At 40.7% G+C, this 24,050-nt stretch overlaps 1 protein-coding gene across 1 annotated transcript in view; it reads right to left on the minus strand.

Moving 5' to 3' along the window:
• The window catches only part of LOC124256314, a 57,475-nt gene that overhangs the window by 12,061 nt on the left and 21,364 nt on the right, over positions 1–24,050 (minus strand). The window contains exons 3-4 of the mRNA XM_046690292.1: positions 21,891–22,006; positions 15,917–15,975 (exon numbers count right to left, since the gene is read on the minus strand). Coding sequence (XP_046546248.1) covers positions 15,917–15,975; positions 21,891–22,006 — 175 coding nt within the window. The remainder of the gene's footprint in view (positions 1–15,916; positions 15,976–21,890; positions 22,007–24,050) is intronic.

A 24,050-nucleotide genomic window follows, 5' to 3' on the forward strand; every position in this document is an offset into this window, starting at 1 on the left:
CCGGACGGCAACGACTGACATCACATACGCAAAATCGGTTCATCCGGGTCACTCATCTAAGGAACCGAACTCAAACACCAACAGTAACAGCAGCCTTAGTTCATGGGTCAAGGGGAGCAGTGTCCAGCGATACGATTAGGCGTCGTCTTCGGGCTGCTGGAATCCACTGCCGAAGGCCATATGTGGGGCCAATTTTGACACGCCAACAACGCCAGCGACGTTTGCAGCCTTCCCAAAGCAGGGGTGTCGATGGGTTATCTGTCTCAAAACAACATTAACGTTTTTCCATGGCCGTCTCTTTCCCCGTATATGGCTCCCATTGAACATTCTGGGACGAAATTGGACGGAGGATTGGTGCAGGTAGACAGCCACTCACACTTGCACAATTGGAATAGAGATTGCTTTTGAGCGGACCAATTGCCTCAGGCATTCTTTCAGACTCTAATGAACTCAATGAGGCCACGTTGCACAGCCTGTGTGCAAGCTCAAGGTGGCCATACATGCGACTAAAGAGACTGTCTCTTTTCGCGTTCGGGGGTATCTCCATTTGACGGACCGTGATCAATTTGAACTTATTGCAGTTCAATGTCAACATCAACTGTTAAATTGACAGTGTTGTCTATTGAATAAATGATGGGACATGATTTTGGTTGTCTTCTATTTACAAAGTTGACAAAAAGCCAGACTTGCGTTTCTTTTGCTGTTCAGTATATGAGTATGTATATCAGCTGCTGTTACAGACATCATTTCAAATTCATCATTCAACTCCATTCAAGAGGGCAAACCTTTGTGATAGGACTTATCAAGACTGTAGCGCCAACCTGAGTGAGTGAGTGAGGTAATATTTAACGTCACATCGGCAATATTTCAGCCATATCGTGACGAGAACATGAGTGAGTGAGGTATTATTTAACGTCACATCGGCAATATTTCAGCCATATCGTGACGAGAACATATGTCACATTGAAATGGAATAGATGTATATTATAAAAACCTGTCGACGAAGGACAGTAAAACAACTAGAGTATCACAATTACAACTAAAACTAGTGTGGAAAATTAAAACTAATAGCACTATTGGGACAATACAACATAAAAACTGGCTATAGATCGCCAACAACTGAAGGTAGATCACCAATCTAGGGACCATGGGGACTTACAGTACTTTTGCTACCAGCATGGACCCTAGTTGGATTTATATCACCACTTCAGCTGCTGGCGATTGAAGTCAAATTTAGCCAAAATTAAAATGACAAGAATACTACATTTAAAACAGCTGGTAATATTTAAATTTTCTTTGAATGTTTCGGGACTTACGTACCCTCTCAGGTTGACAATAATTTTACGCTACTTCAACCCACTTTGAGGGTACAGCCACTAACAATCTCAGTTACTAATCTAAACTACCAATAAGAAAATATGTATCTATTTACAAATCGGTTAACAAGTCTAATTCCTTTAAAATTGCAATAATTCAATGAGAACTTATATTACTAAAAAGATCTTTCATAGTTAGTGATTTGAAATAGATATCCCTTGTGATGGAATATTCAACACAGTGAAGCAGCACATGCTTGACCGTGATTCTTTCATCAGAAGGGATACAAAACGGAGGATCCTCACCTTTTAATAGGTACTCATGAGTATATCTTGTGTGGCCAATACGACATCGTCGTATGATGACCTCTTCAAATCTGGACTGACAACCCAAGTAGGTGTAATTGATAGTTGGTTTTATTGCATGTAATTTATTGATACCTACTTGTTTGTCCCACTTCTTTTGCATCAGATCACGGATATAAGATCTAATAGCAGCTTTGTAATCAGAGTATGGGATCAGAAGTGGTGTCACAGATTTGTTGAGTGCTGCCTTAGCAGCAAGATCGGCCATTGTGTTCCCAGAAATGCCAACGTGGCTGGGTAACCAACAAAAGACTAAATCGCATTGGCCAGTAGCAAGCTCATTATACAATTCAATAATTTCTAATAAAAGTGGATGTTTACAAGTAAGATTTTTAATAGCCTGAAGACACGAAAGAGAATCGGAAAACATTATGTATTGTTTATATTTACGGTGTTTATTAATATATTGAAGAGCTGTTAATATGGCGTTAGCTTCTGCTGTGAAAATCGAGCTGCTATTTGGTAGTCGAGAAGATATTGTTCTGGATCCAATGACACTGGCACATGCCACCGCGCCACCATCCTTGGACCCATCTGTAAATTAGGATTTGTATGTATTATATTTATTTTTTAATTGATTATATTCGTGTTTATATTGTAATTCATTAGTTACAGATTTCTTAAACTTTGTCAGAGCTAGGTCAACTTCAGGCCTCACCAGTTGCCAAGCAGGAGAAGAAAGAAGACTGGAAGGAGATATATTTTGCAGCTCAATGCCGGCAGCAGAAATGAATGGTTTAATTCTCAAACCAAGAGGCGGAACAAGAGAAGGCTTTTTGTTGTTCCGATCCTCATAAAGAGGATTAAAAACACAGTTAAATGCAGGATTTGACTCATTAGAATATCGTTTTGTTACATACTGCAAAGATAATTTTATACGGCGTTGTGTAAGAGATGGCTCATCGGCCTCGACGTAGAGACTGTCAACAGGAGAAGTTCTAAAGGACCCAAGACAAAGTCTTAGACCTTGGTGGTGGACAGAATCTAATAGTATGAGGTTGCTTTTGCAGGCTCCACCATAAACAATGGAACCATAATCAAGTTTGGAACGTACCAGTGATCGATATAGATGTAGGAGGGTAGCTTCATCCCCTCCCAACTTAGAATTGGAAACGACTTTCAACAAGTCAAGTGCCTTCAGGCATTCAACTTCAAGGGACTTAATATTCGGTAGAAACGTTGTGAGTCAAAATCAACACCCAAGAACTCGGCCCCATTCACAACTCCGATGGGTGTGCCATCCAGAGACAGCCCAGGGCCTCTGCGAGGTCCGCATTCACGTCAGAATTGTATACAATCAGCCTTGGATTTAGAAAATATAAAGCCGCTCCCAAGTCACCATTTATTTATCTTGTTTAAACACAACTGCAGTTGCCGTTCAATAGTATGCATATTTTTACCACGACAAGAAATATTAAAATCATCCACAAAAAGTGATCCATCGATTGAATCATTTAAAAACTTTAAACTGTTGATCTTGTTACTAAATAACGTCACAGACAAAATACTGCCTTGTGGCACACCCTGATCCTGATTATAATGATCAGACAGGGTTGAACCCACTCGGACTTGAAATTGCCTGTCTGATAAAAACTGTGATATAAAAAGAGGTAAACGACCCCTCAAACCAAAATCATGTAAATCCTTTAAAATGCCATGCTTACAGGACGTATCGTATGCTTTCTCGAGATGAGATCAAAGAATATCGATACAGAATGTTGTTTATTTACTATAGCATTTTTAACAAAGGATTCTAAACGTACCAAATGATCAATGGTACTACGATTTATCCTGAAACCACATTGAATATTTGTTATAAGGTTACTGGTTTCAAGATACCATGTTAATCTATTGTTTACCATTTGTTCCAAGGTTTTACAGACACAAGTCGTTAAAGAGATTGGTCTGTAATTAGACGGATCAGTATGATCCCGGCCAGGCTTTGGAATAGGGACTACAGTCCGTTTGAGTCAGAAACGGACAGATGAATTGCAAATTTGATCATTGTACAAAATTACCACAGAAATATAAATAGGACACATGTTTATCATTTACTAATACCCAACAGCTTTCGTATTTGAAAATTTTCCGGACTCCACCAAAAAGGTTGTTTAAGAAACTATCATCATTGAAAACGCAAAAGTTGTTATCTGTCGCGGCGGGGTGAAACCGCAGAAACAGAACAGCCACTATCTCGTCGTGCACGGGATACACATGCCTGATGAAAAATGAAGTTGAATGCTGACGTGAAACAGTTAATGATTAAAGTGTACGATTTTTTTCCGTGCTGAAGCCGAAAGGGGCAAACCATTTTATGCCATTAATAAATTCCGTAAGCGGGCAGCAAAAGCTTGAGGAGTATCAGCAAGGGTACTGACAAATGTTCTGGAACACAAACATTGTGAGGGTGATGCGAAGCAGGTAGGGGTCGTGTCAAAATCACACAAATTGAAACATTTGGACAACTTTCAAAAGAACCTTGTAAGACAGTCTATCAACAAGCTCTATTCTGAAAACAAATACATGTCGCTGAAAATTTTGAAAAGAGCATTTGCAGCAAGAACACAACCTCATAGTATCAAAGTACACACTCTGGCGACTATTACACTCTTTCGGGTATCGTTATAAGAAGGGCGGTTGGGTAGCCTAGTGGTTAACGCGTTGGCTCGTCACGCCGAAAACCCAGGTTCGATTCCCCACATGGGCACAATGTGTCAAGCCCATTTCTGGGCCCCCGCCGTGATATTGGTGGAATATTGCTAAAAGCGGCGTAAAACCATACTCAGTCAGTCAGTCAGTCGTTATAAGAAAATTTCGGGGGAGAATAGGTCAGTACTCTGTGAACGCCCTGATACCGTTCGCTTGAGAAATAATTTTCGAGCCAGTGTACTTGGACGAGACCTGGGTCAATGCCTCGCACACTGCCAGCAGTCAGTGGGTACCCGATGGGGGTTATAAAGGGTCACGTAAAAAGCTGCCTCTAAGGAAAGGAGAGAGACTAATCATACTCCATGCTGGTTGCTCCAGCAAAGGCTTTCTCCCAGGCTGCGACTTGGTATTCAAGGCAAAGTCCACAGACAACAGAGACTACCATTCCGAGATGGTGCGGTTTTCCTCGATTGGGTTAAAAACAAGTTGGTACCAGCTCTACCAGAGAAGTCCCCATACCACAGCGTGCAGGACCCCGACAGTAAAGCCCCGACATAGAACAGTCGAAAAGGTGATATGATATCATGGCTCGACAAATTTCAGATCGCACGGCCTTCAAAGGCAACGAAGCCTCAGCTATATGAGATCATAAAACCCCACAAAGGTGAACCTTTCTACAAAGTTGACAGTTACATATAAAGTAAGGGTCACGATATTCTGCGACTTCCACCCTGTCGATGTGACCTTAATCCCATTGAAATGATATGGGTTATTGTCAAAGGAGATGTTGCCAGATCAAACACAACTTTTAGATTAGTGACGTAGAGGTTTTGGTTAAGGAACCCCTTAACAAAATCACGACTGAAACTTGGCAAAACTGTGTCAACAAGGTAGCTAACGTCATTGAAAAGGTTACTGGTATCGGGATGGCTTACAACAGGCAACTGTGGCACCACTTGTCATCCCTTTAAGTCATGACTATGACACTACGACGGACGAGGAACCGACAGGTCTCCCGGAATAGATTTTGAGATGTCCCCCGCCATGACTGGCTGTTCCGTTTCTGCGGTTTCACCCCGCCGCGACAGATAACAACTTTTGCGTTTTCAATGATGATAGTTTCTTAAACAACTTTCAAATATAAGAAAGCTGTTGGGTATTACTAAATGATAAACATGTGTACTATTTATATTTCTGTGGCAATTTTGTACAATGATAAAATTTGCAATTCATCTGTCCGTTTCTGACTCAAACGGACTGTACAATGGCATTACGCCACGAAGTTGGGAAATTCCCTGAAGTCCATATTATATCAAACATATTTAGAAGAGTTTCCAAACATGATTCTGGTAAATGCTTCAAGAGCTAATAGTGTATGTTATCAGCTCCTGTTGCTGAATTATGAGCTTGCTTAAGGGCGGTATGTAGTGAAAACAATTCGTTATAGTCTTCACCATTGTCTGAGTTAACATTTCTTCTCTTCTTCTCCTGTTGTTTCTTATATTGTTGAATTTCAGGGACGTAATTTGACGAAAAAGAGTGTTTTGCGAGAGTTTCACCTAGCTTTTTGGCAGTGTCAGACTTACCAGTTAATATATTGGCACCATCCTTCAGATGGTGACAAGTAGATTTGGAACCTTTGCCCTTAATTCTTTGGATCATGTTTCACACATTTGAAATTGGTGTACGGGAATTTATCTTGGAAACATATTTTCCCCAAGACTGACGCTTATTCTGCTTAAATGCGCGTCGAGCCTTGGCATTAAAAATTTTAACTTTATCTAAATTATGGGCAGTAGGATGTCGGCGAAAATACTTTTCAGCTTTCTTCCTACTCTTTCTGGCCTGTTTACAGTCATTAGTAAACCATGGTTTATGAATATGTGGAGTTGCAGAGGACTTGGGTATAGTTTGATCAGCAATGTCATTGATGATATCCCAAAACAATTGTATAGGATCTTCGCTGTTCGCAAATACTTCATGTTTTAAGTGTTCAACACACAAAGCTTCATATAATGACCAATCAGCCCTGGCGAAGTTCCTTCTTGATGAAGGGGGATCATCACCAGGGTTAACTGTTTTGAGAATCGTGGGGAAGTGATCACAATCACATAGGTCATCATGAACCATCCATTCAATTCATTATATTCTGAAAGGCAAAAGAAATGTCGTAATATTGGAAATGACATTTAAGTATCAATGGAACATTTGAACCTATTTTTTTTTAAATAATACGCCACTGAAATGCAGTACCGACTTTCATCAGAGAAGATAACCCCTCTCCATTGCATCTCGATTTCAATGTTTTGTTTGTGGGAACTTTTCCCTCTCCAAAAAACAAAAACATTTCTAACTTCAATCTCAAATAATACTTTATTGGGTAATGCAGGCTATACGACCACGATTCATGTTTCCTCAAACTTGACTTCTGGTGTATATTTTAAAAAAATAGGTTCAAATACTCCATTGATACTCAAATGTCATTTCCAATATTACGACATTTCTTTTGCCTTTCAGTTATATGTTGGAATCGGCAAGTGACAGATCCAGGGAAGAATATGTTCCCGTAGCTGGATGTGAATAAGTGGCTGAATCGTCATTTAAAATACATAAATTATTATCAGAAATAAATTCTTCAAGGATTTTACCTTTGTTATTAGTATGGGCACTTCCCCAAAGCGAGTTGTGTCCGTTAAATTCGCCCATGATGAGACATGGCTTCGGAAGTTGATCATAGAGATTTTGAAGATCTGATTGTTGAATATTTAAAGAGTGAGGTACAAACTGCACAATGTCAGAGCAATGTGCAGAGTCAGACGCACAGCAACAGTTTGAATATCCGTATTTAAAGTGACTGGACAGTGAATGACACTCTGGTGTACCAAAATAGAGGCACCTCCAGTAGCTTTATCACCTGGAGGGGAGAAGGAATGATAATCACTAAACCGTCTTAAATTAAAGGTATCAGTATTTTTAAGGTATGTCTCTTGAAGACATAATGCTGACGGTTGAAGATCTTGAATGAGTTATTGTATTTCATTGAAGCTATTCTTAAGCCCTCTGTAATTCCATTGAATTATATTAGACAATTGAGTCATGATGGTGGCTCAATTGGAGATCTCTCTCGTGAATGGGAAGATGAGCTATTCCTCCGCTTGTCCTGTGAGGACAGTGTGACCTCCATGTCGAGAGGTCCAAAGGGGTTCTCCCAAGGGAGCACTGAAGGTAAAGGGACGGAATGTGTCTCTTTTCTGTTTAATTATTTACCTTTTGGTTTTGAAGAACTGGCTGAGGCTGGCTGTTTGTTAACTGTTTTGGACTGTATCTCAGGCTGACTGGCAGTCTGCGAAGCAGAAGTAGACTGTGTGACTGGGGACACAGGTTAAGTAGCTGGGGGCTTTTGCGGAGCGGCAGAAACAGGTTTTACTGACCTGACCCAAGTCAAGTCAATTTGACAAGCAATAGAGGACGTTGCTACAGAACGAGAGACTGCAGCAGAGTATGTCACTGGAGTAGAAACCTCATTTATAAGTTTATAAGTTCTTTGGCCTGAAGGTAAGAGATGTTTTTCTCACATTTTAATCTCATGATTTTTTATTCCTTTTGCCACACAAGGCATGATTTTGATGAGGCACCATGTTGGCCATGGCAGTTAGCACAGTTAAAAATCTTGTCACAGTCTGTGCTGTCGTGACTCTCGCCACAGTAATGACAAATCACAGAGCCACGGCAAGAGTTTGACCCATGACCGAATTTTTGGCATTTATAACACCGGAGTGGACGTGTATGTCCCCAGTCCACTCCGGTGTTATAAATGATATTAAAATACCCTGCTTTTATAGACTGCGGCAATGAGGCACGCGCAAACGTTAAGAGATAAGTACTTGTTTGCACAATGTTACCTTCTTTCTTGAACGTGAAAGGTTTTGACTGCTGTCACACCTTGATCATGTAGCTCTGTAGCAATGTCCTCCTCGGACATGTCAGACAGACAACGAGCTCTGTCGCGAATGGTTCCACGACAGGAATTTAAAGTTCTGTGCAAAGACACAGCAACCTCAACATTAGCAAATGTTTCAATCGATAAATGATTGAGAGATTGCTGTCTCCGTGCACATTCCACCAAAAGTGAACCACTACGGATTCGGGTGACGTTTTTAACGTCCCCTCAAACAGCCTTGGAAATAGCGAAAGGATTTAGTTTGATCGGTAGGAAATTAGTATCCTCTATCACCAGGAAACGAGCCCAGAAATCAGCATTTGAGGGAACAGTTCTCAAAGATTCATCAACATTGTCGATTCGTCTCTTTTTTTCATTTCTTGATGAACCAGATAGTTGTGTGGTCATAATGAAAGAAATATGGTTCAGCACCCCTGCTCCCCACCCACCATGGAGTGTCAACAAGGACAGTGTCAACATGCACCGGATATCCAAGAAGCTGACACCAGGGATACAGGGGCGTTATACTCCAGAGAAAACAACACAAAGGGCTGCATTTATCTACCAACCCAATGTCAGACTGGTTCGGCCCGTGACAAGAAGTTGGAGACATACATCATTTGGAGGTCATTATCACCAGATTTGCCCATGAGCCACCGCCTTCTAGGCAAATAGATATAATAATATAATTGTGAAATACAACATTCAATATCAACATTATATAAATGTACACTGATATAAATTGGAATGTTTCCATGCACAGGGCACGGCGTGACCAGCCGATTGAAAGAACCGGGCCAGTACTACCACCCGTCTAGTGAAGTAAGGGGCGAAGTCGTGTGTTGGGCAAAAGGAACACGGTTCCAGGCTCCCAGTGCCCTCAACCACCAGACTCCCGTCCTCCACCGACACAGGGGCGCAACACACGGCAAACGGGTTGGTGGACCAAGTATATACCCCCGGGTCCACAACGGGGGGTTGAAGAGCGCTAAGCGTTTAACCAGCACCCACCACGAGGAGGTTGCTCTTCCCGTGTGCCAGAGCCAACCTGAACATCAAGAACGCGCACGTGACCATCCTTTCCAGGATAGGTGTTCAGTACTCTACCTAGAAGCCAAACACCACGAGGAGTATCCGGAGATACTACTATCACAACGTCATCGGCCTGTAGGTCTCAGGATGGTGTGAACCATTTCTTTCTGATGTTGATAGATGGGAGCCACTCTCTCATCCATCTTTTCCACACGTGTCTGATGAGTTCTTGAACTCTTCTCCATCGCTTCTTAGGGCTGAAGGAGGTAGGGTCCAACTCTGGCGCAAATTCCCCACCTACCTGACCATGTAGGAAATGATTAGGCGTTAGTGGAGCATCATCCTGTGAATGTGCGCTTTGATACGTCAAAGGTCTAGAATTTATAAGAGCTTCCACTCCTGTGAAGGCTGTCATGAGCTCATCATCACTAACATCCCCTGAACTCAAAATAGCATAAATAGCTCTTTTGGACGACTTCACCAACGACTCAAAAACTCCTCAAAAGTATGGCGCATTTGGTGGATTGAACAACCAGTTGACACTTTTGTTTGCCAAAGTTGATTTAATCACACCTGAATCTTTTCTTTTTTTTTCAAATTATTTATTCACAGAGTGTATGTAGGCCATCGGCCCATAATACAAATATTAAATGTTTGCAGACATATATAATTGGCGATGCTTTACAGCATAATAAATAAACATTGCTACATTTATGATGACAAAGGTATTGTTTGAGGTCATCAATATATTGAAATTTGACAAAGGGTATGTGTAAAACTTGGCAGGAATATATCTAGACCAGCAACGAGCTGTTTCAGCTCCTTTCCCGTTGTCTGAGATTATTTCCGTTGGCATACCTCGTCTGTGCGCCATACGAAACAAGCCATTCAGAAACGAATCCGTGTCTAACCCAAAAGCCATTTCTAAATGTACTGATCCTGTCGACAGGCATGTGAAAAGAAAACATTTTTGTCGACTCTTACCTCGACCTTGTACCGCGTAAAACGGACCTGCATAATCCACACTTGTTGTCACAAATGCTTTCATTGAACACCGCACCCTAACCTTAGGGAGATCTGTCATTATCTGATGTGCTGGTTTGGTTTTTTGCCTCCTACACCATAAACACTGTCTTTTCCACTGACGCATTTCCTCTCTAGCTGAAATAACCCAGAATCTAGTGGACAAGGCTGACAACGTACTATTTGTACCCAAGTGACTCACCTGCCCATGATAATACTTGACAATCAGTTTGGTGACCCAGGAATGTCTTTGGAGTATAACAGGATGTCTGGCATCAAATAACAATCCATCCGCAAACCTCAGTCTGCATCCTGCTCTCATTAGCCCATTGTCATCAACAAAAGGCTGTAAGCCTATCAACCTACTGTTTGCTGACATCTCTGATGTTCTCATCAGTGAAGAATAGTCATCATTAAATTCTTCCCTTTGATTTCTTACCAGTATTGCTGTTTCTGCATCCTCCATGTCCTTCCTATCCACTTCACCCTTTTTGCTAAGTGAACAGGGAGCTCGAGCATTGTTAAGAAACCTATAGACCCAAGCGTACACTCTGCAGAGTCTCTTCCAGCTAGAAAATCTATTTGTTTCTAACCTGTCAGTGTTTGAGTCCGATTTAGTAAACATGGCTAAGTTTACTTGAGAAGGCCTTTTTAGTTCTGATTTCTCAGTTGTCAGAGTGCTTTGGCCACTCGTCTTCATCACGAGTCAGAAATTTAGGTCCATGTAACCACTTGTCAGTGGAAAGGGTTTCAACATCTGCATCTCTGCTAAGAATGTCTGCCGTATTCTGTTTGGAAGGGACGTATTTCCATTGACTGATGTTTGTATGTTCCAGTATGAATGCAATCCTGTTTGCTCCAAATGGTTTAAAACGTCTACTTTGTCTTCTAATCCACCAAAGGACATTCTGACTGTCAGACCACAATGTTACACATTGTAGAGGTAAGTCTAATGCTTTTGTTACTGTAAGAATCAGTCTGACCCCAAGAACAGCAGCGATGAGCTCCAATCGCGGCATACTAACTGCCTTGAGAGGGGCTACACGACACTTGGAAGCTACCAGATAACTAGTCCTTTGACTATCCCCATGAATAGTAACTGAGAAAACTACAGCTCCAAGCGCTACTTCCGAAGCATCTACAAATGTGTGCAACGTCCTCTTTGAAGCATTCAAGTTGATCGTGAGTCCCCTTGGAACTCTAAGCGAGCACAAACTTTCAACCTCCTGGTACCAAGCCCATGCCTTTTGTTCCAGATCTGGATTAAGTGTCATCTCAGTTAACACCCGATAGCCACATCTCTAGCAGGATACCTCTAGCTCTTATGGTGAATGGACCTACGAACCCAAGAGGATCAAACAACCTAGCCGTTTCTTTCAAGAAGTTCCTCCTAGTCATCTTGATATCCAGTTTAGAGGACATGAAGGAGAATCTAACCTCATCTGAGTCAGCACTCCATAGTAAACCAATGCTTTTACAGATGGCAATTCACTAATTTGAATGTTAATCTCCTTTAGTCTGTCTTCTTCTGATATTTCTTGGAGAACTGGTAAGGAATTAGAGACCCACTTACGAGCATGCGTTCCTGCAGTACTCCACAGCTGTCGCAACTGTTTGTAGAGCTCTATAGCTGTGCTGTTGGTCTCTGTAGAATCAATGTTGTCATCCATATAGGTTGACTTTTCTATTGTAGGTGCAGCTAATGGAAGTTCTTTCTCAAGTGAATTTGCATGTTCCTGAGTGATATATTGAGCTAAAAAGGGAGAACACTTTAACACAAATACAACCTTTGAGAACTCAAACACATCTGGCTTTTTGTTTTGATCCATCGATCGCCAAAGAAATCTTAGATATGGACGGTCATCCTGAGCAAGTTCAATTTGGAGGTACATTTCCGCAACATCACAAATGATTGCATCAGAGTGTTTCCGAAACCGCAGCAAGATCTCAAACAGATCATTTTGTAGTTTGGGGCCTTGATGAATGACATCATTCAAGGCTATGCCTTTATTCCTTGCCGAAGCATCAAATACTATTCTTACCTTTGTTGTACTTCTGTCAGGTTTAATGACCGGAAAATGAGGCAAGAACCATTTACTTTGACCTATTTCAGTTTCAGGTACTTTTCTGATGTAGCCCTTTTGTTTGTACTGTTCTATGACGTGATTGTAGGCTTCTGAAATGGTTTGATCTTTTGACCACTTCTTTTCTATATTGACAAGACGGCTGTATGCCATGTCATAATTGTTTTGCAGACTATCACGACCCTCCTCCATGGAATGCCAACCTGATATCTGTCCTCTTTGTACACAAGAGATTGTTTTACAGCTTTAACTGCAACATCCTCATCAAGACTTCTAACTGTTGAGCCCGAAATGCTTTCAGATTCCCAAAATGAATGAATCAAAGATTCAAGATTTATATCTGCTTCTACCTCTGTATTCCTGATGAAGAATGAACCTGCAACATGTGTTGCATGCCTGTTTAAACCTGGTATCTGATCCACACAAGTCCACCCTAAAGGTGTCAACCTAGCTACTGGCTCTCTTGGAAGCCCCCGGATTTCTTTGAGAGAAGAATGCAGCTCTAACTAGTCCATACCTATTAGGATGTCAACTAAGGGCCGAGAACTTACCTCTGGCAATTGAATATTCCTCAAATGTGGCCATTGCTTGACATGTTTACGCCAATCAATAACTTCCATTTTACCTGTTACTTTGGTAGTTGTCAAAGCTGTAATGGTCATGTCTACTGAACCATCCATACTCTCTAGGCCAACATCAATTAGCATACTGTCAAAGGTCTCCTGTTTATTATTCAGGACATTGACCGACACTTGTTGTCTATTACCATGCACACCAAGTCCATATGCTACAGGGGCGGTGGGGTAGCCTAGTGGTTTAAGCGTTGGCTCGTCATGCCGAAGACCCGGGTTCGAATCCCCACATGGGTACAATGTGTGAAGCCCATTTCTGGTGTCCCCCGCCATGATGTTGCTCGAATATTGCTAAAAGCGGCGTAAAACCAAACTCAGTCAGTCAGTCATATGCTACATCCTCGTTGATGTAAGTATGCGTACTAGCATCATGAAGCAATGCGTTCACAGTCATTCTGTGATTACCATTCTTAAGAACGACAGGATTTGTCCTAAGAGCAAGATAATGTGCTTCCTGTTTAGAAGTTGACAAAGTGGTTGTCTCTGATCTGCTTTCGTGAGTCTTTCTTGTGGTTGTATCATTAACCTCTGAAGTACCACTGTCAGCCGTATTGTTCCTGGTCACTTTACTGTTGTCATGAAGTAACCTGTTATGATTTGCCTTACAGCCATCAAGCCCACATTTCACAATTCTACTGCATGATTGACCCTGATGACTGATGTCAAGGCAGCGAAAGCATAAACCTAACTGTTTTGCCTTATCCCACCGTTCAGGTAGACCAAGAGATTTGAACTGTGCACAGCCCCACGTGTCATGATCTGTTCCATGACAAACCTGACATTGCCTTGCCTTAGCTCTGTACAAACACCCACTTCCCTGTTCCTCTATCTTGTCAGATTCCATCAAACTGACCACAGCTACATCAAGCATGTCAACGAAATTGTCCAAATCTTTAGCATTCCCTGGTCTTATTGGCCTGAAATTATATATTTCTTCCAGTTTCAGTGCTATCTGACGTCGTTTGCCGCCATACTTTCTATCCAACCTTTCTAAGGCCACATCAGTATCTGAGGCACTGTGGCCTAGCTTACCTACACGTTGTGCTGCTCCACCAGAAAGATACTGTTTAAGCTGCAGAAGCTTACACTCATTTGTGGCTGGGGCTTTATCAGCACATGCCATGAAAGCAGCTTTCCAGCCTTCATATTCTCCAGTGTCACCATAAAATACTGGAATTGATACTCGCTCCAATTGTTTCCACATGTCTTCACCTAAATTGTGCTGCCTAGATGACTTACCTGAAGAGGAATAACACCCTTCGGTGTTAAGCAAAACGTGTGGAAGATTACTAACCACATTTGACTTTTGTGGAACATAGCCTATGTTGGGTGAAGGAGGATTGTCACCTTGACTAACGCCTGAACCATGTTGTGAACCTTAACAGTTCTCATGCGAATGACTTGTGTCAGAATGAAATAACCTTGATATTGCAGCCTTGCTATTTGCATCTGAACTAACAGGTGCATTGGTTCTAAGAAACCCTTCAGCATTATCAGATTTACGATCTGGAGTCGCAATCTCAACTAAATTCAACAATTCGTTCTTTGCTTTAGTTAAAGCTGACTTTGATACAGTCTTCTGATGCTTAAGTTTGGCTATTCTCAGTTCTATGTCGCCAGGAGCAACCTCTACCATACGCTTAGCAGTTGGCTTGTACTCTGACATAGTGAATAGTAGTTTCACAGTAACTATTTCTATGTCTTATTCTAATCTAACTGAACTAAATGCTGATACAAAAAAAATAAGTGAATATTCTAACCAGAGAAACCACGCTCTGATACCAAATGTTGCGCAGTGGAAAAAAACAATGGTGGAGAGCTATGCAATGTAACTGAAAACCTAATCAACTAAACTTTTGAACTTACCTTTGGACTAAACAAGGAACTAAACGTGACAACTATTGTAAGTGAGAAAACTATGGATGATTTACAAGGAACTAAATGTGATTCTCTTAAAGATGAAAATGAACTTTGAATCGTTGACCACCGTCTTGTATGTGTAAACCTACTTCGGATTTCACGTGCACTCATCTCCGGGTGTATTCAGGCGATACGACCAGTTTGCACTGGGTGTGATTGAGCGAGCAGTTTTGAATGATAAAACCAAAATGCCTTCAGAACAGTGTCTGCACATGAGGCAGACCTTTAGGTTTCAAACTATGCACATGACGCATAGAAGGTCTGGTTCATGTGCACAAACCTTTGGTAAGACCGGGAACAACGTTACGGAAAGAGCCCACACTGGACAGCCTAGTGATCTTGCTCATTCACGCTTCTTACACTCACACAATGTCTTGTCATGTCGACCCGTGAAGATCCGGGTTAGAATTGGTCTTCAGCAACCCATGCTTGTCTTAAGAGGCGACTAAAGGGATCTGGTGGTCAGGCTCGCTGACTTGGTTGACACATGTCATCGTATGCAGTTGCGTAGATAGATACTCATGCTGTTGATCACTGGATTGTGTGGTCCAGACGTAATCATTTACATACCTGCGCCATATAGTTGGAATATTGTTGAGTGCGGTGTAAAACTAAACTCATTCAAGTCATGTCATGACATGACTTGAATGACATGAGCAACATGACGTTTTGAAGCATATTCAAATGGCATTTACAAGCGACACGCATTACGAAAGTTGACATCCATAAATTTCCCCGTTATTTGTGTCATTTCCAAATGCCACTCAAAGACTGTAATTCGGTGATTGACATCATTAGCATCGATCAACGAGATTCGGTAGTTGCGATGACATACATCAACCAGGTCAACGCTCCTGACTATCAGATCCTTTTAGACGACAAGCGTATGTTGCTAAATACCATTTCTCAACCTGACGTTCACGTGTGATCTATATAAACAGAACATAATCTTACCGAAACTCATTAATAATGATGTATCTAAAACCAGGAACACCCAGAAAGGCTAGTGAGATCTGAAACACCAAGCAGATGTTGATGATCAAGTAGGGATGACAAGACAAGCTGCGTTCAAATTTATTATTAGAAAGCAGGGCGGTGGGGTAGCCTAGAGGTTAAAACGTTCGCTCGTCACGCCGAACACCCAGTTCGATTCCCCACATGGGTACAATGTATGAAGCCCATTTCTGGTGTCCCCTGCCGTGATATTGCTGGAATATTGCTAAAAGCGGCGTAAAAATATACTCACTCACTATTAGAAAGCATGCAAAATACGATGTACAAGAAATACACAGTTTCTGACAAGAAATACACAGTTTCTGACAAGAAATACAAGTTTCTGACAAGAAATACACAGTTTCTGACAACTGAAATGGAACGATCTGAGCAACAGTCATATATAGAATGCAATCAAAGTAGGTCACATTAGTATAAGAATAAAACACTTTAAACTTCAACACTGACACGTCCGACTTAATCAACAATACGCATATTGGCAATATTTCAACAAAAAATGTTTGAAGAAAAATAATCTTAATCTTTTATGTCATTTCTGTTCCAACCAACCTAGTTAGACTTTTATCACACAAAAATGCAAAATACGACCAGCCCGTCAAAACGACCACAGCATTACCACCAGTGTCTTGCATCAGACAATGCTACATTATCGACCATGCCCTGCTTATAGGGTCTAGTTCAGGTTCAAATATTATTGGTTAGCCCGAACATGACGGCGTTAAAAATCGGATATTGCTGCTTTTAGAGCTAATTTCTTGGACGTAATGACGCCCGACTGGCAAGCTGCAACCGATCTCATACATAGAGATTATTACACGAGCAAGTGTGGCATACGACTTATGCGAAACGAGTGTGAAATGTTGTAATACATTTTACAGACGACGAAATACTGAAACAATGGTATATACATGACACTGGTTATGTTTCACCATACGGGTAATAGAATATTGTATTGATTTGCGCCTGTACAGTTAGTTACATGTAAAAGTTTAGGCTTAGAAATCATACAGAACGCTTGCGAATCAGAGCTGATTTGATTCCTGCACGTGGAAGATAACCCATCACAACCAGATTTGTACATTATATGAAGCACAACAAAATCTTCTTTCTTGCCCGGTGTATTAATGTTTTTAACACCGCACTCAGCAATATTCCTGCTTTATGGCGGCGGCCTGTAAATAATCTAATCTGGACCAGACAATCCTTTGATAAACTTCATGAGCATCGTTCTACGCAATTGGGATACGATGGCATGTATAAACCAAGTCAGCGAGCCTGACCACCCAATCCCGTTAGTCGCCTCTTACAACAAGCATGGGTTGCTGATGACTAACCAGGAATTCCACGGGTCTGTTCATGTGTAAGATGAATGCGTTAGGCACGTGCAGGGATTCTGTTATAAAGTGAGTGTAAACCGAACAGATTGGGTAAACCTGTGCAAAATGCTATGACCGAGATAAACATTGCTATGTATAGGATATAACATGAACCCGTGAAGGTCCGGGTTAGAATGTACCTTCAGTAACCCATGCTTGTCGTACGAGGCGACTAACGGGATCCGGTGGTCAGGCCCGCTGGCTTGGTTGACACATGCTGTTGATCACTGGATTGTCTGGTCCACCATATAGCTGGAATATTGCTGAGTGCGGCGTCAAACTAAACTCACTCACTCACTATAACATGACCCGCGGGCATTATTGAAAAGTAAGCCCGCTTCCCACGGGAAATGCCCAAAACATTTTTTAATAATGCCCACAGGTCATGTTCTATCCAACTTATAAACCGATCGAAGGTATACTTCAGATATAATTTCAATATTTGGTATTAACTGTTGAAATCCAGACTCGACTATTTACAGACCGCCGCCATATAGCTGGAATATTGCTGAGTGCGGCGTAAAACTAAACTCACTCACTCACTACTGTTGAAATCAACTGGGATGAGACTGGCAGCCGACGCCTCGCAATGCACGTACTCCGTAATAAAGTTGTTTAACAAACTATCATTAAAATATTGACACAGTTCACTGTTTGTTACGAGGGAGGAGTGCAGAGAAAGGGACAGCCAGGTGTTCGAGAAGCACGTTCACAGACAAAGTTATTTATTCATTAACCTCACGGCAGAGCTCCACCCGATTCTGCAGGAACCTACTTTACTGCAGAGAAAATCTGAGATTTATAAGTGTGGTTAAAGAGTTCGCTCGTCACCACTGGTAGGGAACTTGGTCACAGTAAGAGTGGAGTCTTTGGGATTTTTGCGACGGAAACTTTGTGACATGTCACTGAGTCTTTGTGATTTTAGCATCAGCAAAGGAAGGGTAAGGTACGGTAAATGGCCTGTATGCCTACAAAATCAATATTACAAGAGAGTTGAATTCACATTTACTTACAATAGGTTCCCATCAGTAACAAGTAAATATTATGATGTTCAGAAAGTGACTGATAATCATGTACAACCATTAATTTTCACGAAATTAATCCTTTTTTATAAATAATCGATATATTATGACAAATTACCCCATAAAGAAGTGTAAAAAAGATACAAAGTGTTCCGATTAGGGTTTATCCCCTATCATCATAGACCGCCTCCGTGGTGTAGTGGTTAGAGCGTCCGCCCGGAGAGCGGAAGGTCGTGGGTTCGATCCCCGACAACGTCATACCAAAAGACGTTAAAGTATGGTACTTGTTGGTCCCTGTCTGGCGCTCGGCATTAATGGGTACAACAAGGACTGGTCGGCTCGGAGTCAGTATACTGTGTCTGAGTGGGGTATTCATGCTTCACTGCGGCATGGTATCTCAGTGGGCTAGCACTATAAAACCAGCTTAAGTCTGGGCTAGTACAAGCAGCCGCACATACACATACACACGCATGCACGTCGTCATATGAGCGAAATATTCTCAAGCACGACGTAAAACCCAATTTCACCTCACCTCACCTATCATCATAAAGCTTGTGCTGTTTTATCAGCGAAAAAGGGCCTACATATCAATTTCCATGCATTGGTCTTATGTCACAGAAACTTTGTGATTATCACAGGTAATTCCCAATCACAAAATGGAGTAGATGGGGTATGATTCGTCAATCAGGACAGTGAATCGGATTTGGATGTGTCTTTGAACATATCTGAAACATCACCGCCATTGAAACATTACCATAGCCCGCAAGGAACCCCGATATGAACCCCATCAAACATATATGGGGATTTGAAAATGTAAAAGCAATTGAAAGGATTCATACTGATTTTATTAGATATATTTTAAACCTAAGACGCAGTACCCCAACAGATATGTTGCATCGTGAAACAGGGAGATCACCTCTTATTGATAAAATCAAACTGCGCATGTTGTGTTTCTGGTCTAAAATAGTATGCGGAAAATGTAATTCTACGTTAACAGCATTATATCAAATATCATTAACAAACTCAATGAAATACAACCACAACTATAAATGGCTCAATTACATTAAAACCATATTAGGTAATATTGGTATGTCCAATATATGGCACTCTCAAGATATAGTTTCCTTTCCTTGGTTCAAAAATGCTGTCCAACTTAGAATCTCAGATCAATCGCTTCAATTGCTTAACAACCCCATAACATCTTCCTCTAAAGCTGTTATCTACGAATGTATGAAATCTCATTATGATATCTCTTTACTGGAACGTAAATTAGGAACAAAGCACTGTAATATTTTAATCAAATTTAAAACCGCCAACCTTAAATTACCTATTGAAACAGGTCGCTGGGAAAATATTCCCTCAAATAAACGATTCTGTCCGTCATGTCCCTCCCAACTCGGAGATGAGTTTCATTATTTATTTCAATGTAATAAATTTACTGCTTCCAGAAATATGTATTTAAAGAATTATTATGTAAACAACCCTAACTATTATAAAATGGCAGCCCTATTTGAAACTCATAATATGAAGTAATTAAGAAATCTATGTAAATTTATTTCCATTATAATGTCTGTCAACATGACATGATTAGTTTACCTGTACATAATTGCTGGATTTGTTTTTAGCCATAGCCTAAAAGTGACATATTTTTGAAAAATACCCCCCATGATGCTTTGCATGTATTTGTAAACTTATGGTAATCTAAAGGATGATTGATTGATTGCAAAAAAACATTTTGCGGACTGCCTTGGACGCCAAGTTTGAGTTAGCGATCCTCCTGTTACAATCTGCAGGATTTGACGCAGCCATTCTATGAGGAATGACAAAGGATTCCATTGCTGAGAATTCGACGCTTGATTGTTAGTATGAGGAGGAGACTGGCAGATGTTATCCGTGTGAGGGGTGGAAACACCAGGTGTTGACTTGATCGCAGAGGTGGTTAATACAATCACAACAATGTTTATTTGAGGAACTCTTTGACAATCAGATTGTGCCATCAAAGGTACCATTTTGATATGCGCAATTTGGTTTTCAAGGTATACACTACAACATGCAGTGTTTTTTTATGTACCAAAAAGTGAGTGGTGCGTGAAAGATCCTGTCTTAAGTCATTACATTGAGGGCTTTGTGCTTTTAGCATTAAAGTGGTGTTTTCAGAAAGTATTGTCATAATATCATATGTTTTCTATAAAATCTGGGTGCATGGTCTAATTTTAGCAAAATATGTATTTAAGGCAATATTGATAAAGTGATCCCTCTTTTTTGTTGGCTCTTGTTATAAATGCGTCATTTAACATCAATAGCGAAGATCAAGCCAAACGCAATGCACAAAAACACACTAACAGAGAGATCGGATTCGGATATAAATAAAAGATGTCAATGAGGACGCGGGCAATTTACAGGGGGTTGGCAGACCAAGGCCAAGGTCGTCAATGGCGAACGGTCACGGCAATGAGATGAATAAATGTTGGTTAACTCATTAACAATGACATTACCAAATCGGATTCATGGACCAGATTGGACGATTCATAACCCGTCTACTTCTTTTTGTGATTGGGAATTACCTGTGACAATGAGTGAATTTTTCGTTACATCAATTTCGTAATCACAAAGTTTCTGTGACATAAGACCAATGCATGGAAATTGATATGTAGGCTCTTTTTCGCTGATCACACAGCACAAGCTTTATGATGAAAGGGAATAAACCCTAATCGGAACACTTTGTATTATTTTTACACTTCTTTATGGAGTCATATTCTCATAATATACCGATTATTTATTAAAAAAGGATTAATTTCGTGAAAATTAATGGTTGTACATGATTATCAGTAGCTTTCTGAACATCATAATATTTACTTGTTACTGATGGAAACCTATTGTAAGTAAATGTGAATTCAACTCTCTTGTAATATTGATTTTGTAGGCATACAGGCCATTTACCGTACCTTACCCTTCCCTTGCTGATGCTAAAATCACAAAGACTCAGTGACATATCGCAAAGTTTCCGTCGCAAAAATCCCAAAGACTCCACTCTTACTGTGACCAAGTTCCCTACCAGTGGTCACACCGAAGATCCGGGTTTGCTTCCCCACATGGGTACAATGTGTAAAGCCCATTTCTGGTGTCCCCCGCTGTGATATTGCTGGAATATTGCTAAAAGCGGCTTTTTCCATGACAGGTGTTAAACGACGTTCTCTCCGTGTGTGTCCTAGCATACGAAAAAAAGCCATATTAGAATACCAGACTATTTGAAAAGAAATCCAATGCATTTAGTGACACAATCGGTAGGGATTAACGTTTAAAGTTTATGTAAATTTACGTAAGTTATACCATCTATATAAGAATAGGCACACATGGGTGGTCCGCTTGTCACTACTGGTAAATCATGTCCCTTGTCAGTACCAGGAACCTATAATCTCTGAAAATATAATATGAACATTTCACAAACACCTGGGTCAAAGACAACAAAAGCAAAGCAAATGTGTGGCCCAGCAAACTTATTATCCACCTACTTACCTTTTCTTTGAATGCAGCTGAGTAGTTTAAATAGGCGGGTGAAGTCTTCTCATTTAGATCACTGGAAAACGTTGCATCAATTTCCAGCGAAAAACCAAGGTTGAAATTCGCCTTTCCTGTGGAAAAAGAGGGTAGATATATTTCTCTCATTTATAGATATTCCCTAATCGAAAAAATGGATTATATTGATTACATAAATGAAGCAATTAAATAGATAATTGAATGTGAAAATTGAAATGTTCCTGAACGCAGACTTGTTCCCGTCACTATATGGCTGAAATAATGCCGATGTGACGTAAAGCCAAGTCAACTCAACTCAACTTGAATGTTACACGGATGAACATATTTTCATGTATACTGCAGAAAGAAATACCGGAACGGTTTTTTTCCGGTTTTTAATTTGTCAACAAATCAGACTCACAAAAGTCCAGAAACTCTCCGCACTGTGGGCACTTCATGACAAGAGATTTGACCAAATGAAACATGCAGTTGTTTCGAAAACTGGAAATTTAAACTAGCTCATTTAACAGTGGCCCATGGGCGAGAATGTTTAATTTCAATCAGAATTCATGTTTTGGAGGTTGTAAATGAATGAGTGTATGTTTATAAGCATCATGACACAAATTTCAACTCATTTTGACTTAGTTCGACTAACTTAGGGCGATATTAAAAATCTCGCACATGGGCGAGAATGTTTAATTTCGCTCAAAATTTATGTTTTAGAGGTTGTAAATGAATGAGTGTATGCTTATAAGCATCATGTCACAAATTTCAACTCATTTTGACTTAATTCAACTAACTTAGAACGATATTAAAAAATAGATAGAGGACAAGTGTCAGAACACTATCAAGATTTTAACGTATTGTTACTGGAACAAAGTGCGAACAAAGATGATAAAGGTCTCTCACGATTACTTTCATCTATCTTACAGGCAAGTAATCAAGTTGCACGAACCAGACACTGCCGATAGACTCACCACAGACGTCCAGATACATTCAAAGCAGATTACATAATTTTATCTCCAACTGTATATTATATCTGTAACTACTCCAACATGCCCGTATCATTCTGTATCATGCACTGCTGGCTTGTGTCGTGTGATTGCCAGGGCTGTCAAGTATCATGACGTTTGAGAGTGTCAAGCCTGTATACTTCAGTGTACGTTATCAGCATATAAGTCCACGTGATGACAAAACAGAGACCACCCATAAGTCCAAAGTGATTGTCTGTGCTCAAACTCGGCAGCCGCCCTACCTCGACTCTTTAAGCCCCATAGGTCAACGTTTATGCTTACAGTAAAAGTGTAACCCAATTTAATTTGGTTATTAGGACCCTGTATTTTTATCAGCTGCAGCTTAACTGTACTACCAAATTCATAAGCTATACTCCTACTCCTTCTACACACATAATGGCTAAGATAACCTTCTCACTTCTTTTCGCCCCCAGTCCTTCCTTCCCCATACCCCGAACCCATCTTCTTAATTCCAAACCATTATCAATTTATACTCCTTGCTATCAGCTTAGTCATACCTACAATTATCTACACTCATTTATCATCTGCTTCACCTTTTTTCATTTTGGGTTTCTGACGTTTCTTCTTCCAAATTAAACCCGTGAAGGTCCGAGTTAGAATGAGCCTTCAGTAACCCATGCTTGTCTACCCGTGAAGGTCCGAGTTAGAATGAGCCTTCAGTAACCCATGCTTGTCTACCCGTGAAGGTCCGAGTTAGAATGAGCCTTCAGAAACCCATGCTTGTCGTATGAGGCGACTAACGGAATCGGGTGGTCAGGCTCGTTGGCTTGGTTGACACATGTCATCGGTTCCCAATTGCGCAGATCGATGCTCATGCTGTTGGTCACTAGATTGTCTGGTCCAGACTCGATTATTTACAGACGCCGCCATATATTTATTATCATGTTTGTAGCCGTTTTCATTCAAAATTCACTTAGGTTAACACCCCATCATTTACATTTTTGGGGTATGGCGGTTTCTCCCTTATTATAGACATATTAATTAATACTTTAGCTCCCACCTACCCTGTCGGCGTTATTGGCTACAGCCAGAAGCTGACGTTAAACTCATAATCATCATCATATGTAGTCACTAGGCACTTAAAACATAGGAAGTAATGCCATGGAACAAGTTATCTAACTACAGT

The sequence above is a fragment of the Haliotis rubra genome, unplaced genomic scaffold (assembly GCF_003918875.1).
Source record: "Haliotis rubra isolate DU_JTF1 unplaced genomic scaffold, ASM391887v1 Scf624, whole genome shotgun sequence".
Taxonomy (NCBI): domain Eukaryota; kingdom Metazoa; phylum Mollusca; class Gastropoda; order Lepetellida; family Haliotidae; genus Haliotis; species Haliotis rubra.